This window comes from Cyprinodon tularosa, unplaced genomic scaffold (genome assembly GCF_016077235.1).
Source record: "Cyprinodon tularosa strain WSP-4 unplaced genomic scaffold, ASM1607723v1 ctg35, whole genome shotgun sequence".
In the NCBI taxonomy this organism is placed as follows: Eukaryota; Metazoa; Chordata; class Actinopteri; order Cyprinodontiformes; family Cyprinodontidae; genus Cyprinodon; species Cyprinodon tularosa.
Window position 1 is genome coordinate 1,354,126 of NW_024039063.1, and position 4,044 is coordinate 1,358,169.

Below are 4,044 nucleotides of genomic sequence, written 5' to 3' on the forward strand. Positions count from 1 at the left end.
TTCTACGAACAACAAAAATACTGTGCAGAACCCTCAAGCTCCAGGCCTCAGGTAGAGGACCCGAGCTTGGAGGATAAAAGGGAGACCGCCCGCGATGGGTGAGGAAGAGTTTTATGTATATTTTTATATATATATATATTTACTTGTGAAATGTGTCCTTCAAACCTCTGCACTGTTTCATGTCTGACTCTTAGTGTTCATGACGCTGTCTGTTCAGCACTGGTCTCTAACAAACCTTGGAGTATTGAAGGCACTCAGCTACACTGGACTTTATGAAGTGATATTAAAGAATTAGGGGCTGACTAGAAATGACCACCACTATTTTCAGATTTGTTTAATATGTTATATGTTTAATGAAACTAAATGTTCTACCATTTTGCTTTGTATTATAATCATAATAGTTTACTCCATAAAATCCTACAAAAATAAGTTTGTAGTTCTGATGTCACAATGGATGTGAATAATTGATCAGGCATGGTATTCAACCCAGTCAATCAACTTCATATATTCTTACCTTGGGCTAACAAGGGGATCGAACACCAGTTGTTTTCTGGAGAATGTTAAAGGTGCTGACCTGGGTACCACTTCTACTACACAATTATCTGGTTTTTCTTAGAACTCTTTGGACCAATCTGACTGTATGATCTGGTTGAATTGTCTCTGTAAAGATTCTTCAAGATGACATAGAAAAGAAAACTAAATTGAAAAAAAAATACAAGAGTTTTTTACACCTATATAGCTTCACACGCACAAAAACTAATTGTTGGCATCAAAAAACTGAAGCCAAGTTTTTTTTTTTTTTTTTTTTTATCTTTCCAACTGTATTTTGGGAGCCAACCTCATCATAAACACAGGATACGATATAAATGCTGCTCAAGTACGACCCCTAAGTGACCAAATGTAGAAAGCACAATCAGGTTTTGAAACCGGGGTTTAATAATATTTTTCCATTTCAAACATTTGTTTGAAGGAAAGTCACAATGAATAAGTCATATGAACATATAAAAAAATAGAAATGCTAGATACGAATAAAGCCAATACAGTCAAAGATTACAGTTCATTTACATAAAAGGACTGAAAAAACAAAACAGGTTTTGTGTTCACCCAGTTAGCAACTTAAATATAATTTAAACCCAAACAATTGAGACTTTTGGGATTATTCTTTAACTATATTTACCAATTGAGAAATGTCATCTGTCTTGAATCATTTGTCATATTTAACTAACCCAAAAGTTTTTCAGAGGCCTGGATATTCTTGTAAATCAATGACAAATTTCAAAATATTTAAACTTCAACAAAAATGTAGGGTTTGTTCTGGATATTTTAAAATTTCATACATACTCCTCAGTAATAGAAAACCAAATTACACAACAGAAAACAAAACTAAGACAACTCTATTAGAAAACGACACTTCACAGCAGATAAATACAAATGAGCCAACGTTTTTGAAGAACACTGCTTTCTTGTCCTAAATGAAGATATGTGTCAATGTCCTGTGGTGATAAAGCTTAAATCTTAATCTGATTGTGCTTCATTCTGCCTTTTGCCTGAGAATCCTTTTCTCCTCTTCAACAAAGTTCTTGTCTGAGGTGGCTTGTCCCAAATCCCTCTTCCTCTTCTCCTTCTGCTGAAACGTCTCCACTCGCCGTTTCTTGGCCGATATCGAGGGCGTTTGAGACTCTTCGTCTTTTAGGGCAGAGTGGTAGAAGAGATTAGGGAAAATAAATCTTCTAATGCTGTTTATTATTACAATTATGTTTGATCTCAGAGCATGTACAACCAAGAAACAATGATGTTGCAATAAAATCTTTCAGTAAGTAAAAAGCAGAAATGACGGTTATCTTGCAGGACTCACCTGAGTCAGACGGCTGCTCCTCTGCAGGCAAGAAACGGGCTTTGCCTGAATAAGCATTGGGGGCGTCTTCGCCATTGTCTTCGTAAACATTGGACCACTTTATTGCCATGTCCATTCCTGGGGGAGGCCCCTTCTTCCTCTCAGGTTCTGCAACATAGCTCTCAGGAGGCGGGACTGCATTTGTCTTCCACGGTTTGAATTCTTTTGCAGGCTAAAATAAAATAAAAGCATACAAGGTGGAAATATTAGCTACAGATGAATTGATACCTCTATGTTATTGGATGCCTCTGTACAATAAAATAAATGATGAAGTATTAGGACGAGGCTAGAGATTTTTTTATTTTTGTTTTCAAGAATAAAGTCGTAATATTATGAGAATTAACTCATAATATCTCAAATGTTCATTACGACTAAATTCTCTCAACTTTGTGACTTTTTCCTCATATTATGTTTTTCTCGAAAGAAAAAAAATATCTAGCATGAATGACCAAGCATAGAGAAAAAATAATCAGATAAATATTTTCAACAAACTCGCCAGAAAGTAGGGGAAAAAATAGAAAAGATGTGAGGGAAATAGCTCCTTGGTGAATTTTCGTGTAGAGGCTCTGTGAACAGCATTTTTCTACATCTTGATGCATGTTCTTATTGTTTCAATAAATAACTAAAGGCTCTCATTTCACATGTTTAATGGTATCACTTTATTTTTGCGGTCTTCTGCTCCCTTTTCCTTCATTTTCCAATCATGTCAAAAAATAAATAAATAAATAAAACGCCCCCAAAAATGCTGAGGAATAGAGTCCCCAGTTTTCCTGGAAGTGATTTTGGCCTCATCTGACCAGAGCTTCTTCCAGCTTTGACGCCACAATCTAAATGTATTCTTTATAAAACAATTAAAATTAAACAATTTATATTTTTTAAACAACTTGTAACAAACAGTGCAGTTTATTCTTGCTTTTATCAAAGAGGCTTACAGCAGACTTGTATTTCTAATGCAATAAGTCTTCACCTCCTCAGGGGGTTTGACAGTCAGACTGTCCCAGTCTATCTCCTTGTTCAGTGGGTTGTATAAGAAAGTGGGTTTAGACACGGAGCGGAAAAGCTCATCAGGCTTCGGTAAAGCAGCTCCACCGGCTGTCCGCTTCGCTGCTTGTTCGGACCCGCTGTCCTGAGCCTCGTTCCCCGCTTTCTTCTTTCGACCATCTCGTTCCTCGTCCGAGTCGCTGCTGCTGTCGCTTAAATCGTCATAACTCGAGAAGAAGCCCAAAGAGCCCGATTTCTTCTCATCTGTCATTTTTGTAATTATTTAAATGTCAAACGAAGAATATTCTGTTGAAGTCTTTGAAGAGAAAAACAGGCCAAAATATACTTGGCTTAAGATGATGCTAACGGGCTACTCCATTTTGAAAGAGCTTCCAAAACAGTCGTAAAGCGGTTTAGTACTGTCGTGGAGCAGTCGTAAAGCTCTAAGGAGAACGTATAAAACAAGCAAAAATATGTTACATAAATTTTATCAAAATTGTGTATATATTTTTAAAAGATATTTATTTGTTTTATGTAGATTTCTCTGCAAAAAGTAATGAAAATTAAGTGAGCGCCGATTGGGCGGCTCTAATCCACGACCCTGAGATTAGGACACTTTTAGGAGCTTTGACAATTTTTATTTTCTAATCATAGCATTTTTTTCACACCCCGAATAACTTTCATTTAGGCTCAAGCCGTGCCTTTAAAATAAATAAAAATCTAGTATTTTTTAATTTTTATTTTTTAAAGATAGTATCATTAACTCGGGATATGAACGTACACATAGCAACTTTTTTTTTTTTTTGCGTAAAAATACATTTGTTTTAACTGACTAATACAACCTGGTCCATGGTACACGTTATGTGACAGGGAAACTATTGTTTTGTCAAATCAATGGTCTATTGAAACTGGGCATTTTCCAGTTAAACTCAACGAGCGTTATAGAAAAATAAAATTAAAGGGTTATGGCTTAGATCAGGATGGTGTTATAAATATCATTCTCAATTTCCATCTTTTTCCTTGTCAACTATAATTTAAAATTTTTTATTATTATTGTTATTATTTATTTATTTTTATTTATTTATTTTTTGCTGTTCTCTATCATCCTTTACTTACTACTTTTCCGAAGGAAAAAAATAGAGACAAACAAACGGGAGCCATTTCAGGAG

General features: G+C 35.3%; 1 protein-coding gene across 1 annotated transcript; it reads right to left on the reverse strand.

Annotated features, from left to right (window-relative positions):
* Positions 1 to 913: 913 nt before the first annotated feature.
* On the reverse strand, positions 914 to 3,291 carry cunh1orf52 (chromosome unknown C1orf52 homolog). The gene is made up of 3 exons (XM_038295097.1): positions 2,862 to 3,291; positions 1,856 to 2,066; positions 914 to 1,686 (listed from the first exon to the last, which is right to left on the reverse strand). Exons 1-3 carry the CDS (start codon positions 3,144 to 3,146, stop codon positions 1,532 to 1,534), a joined length of 651 nt encoding a protein of 216 aa, XP_038151025.1. The 5' UTR covers positions 3,147 to 3,291; the 3' UTR covers positions 914 to 1,531.
* Between the last annotated feature and the right edge of the window lie 753 nt (positions 3,292 to 4,044).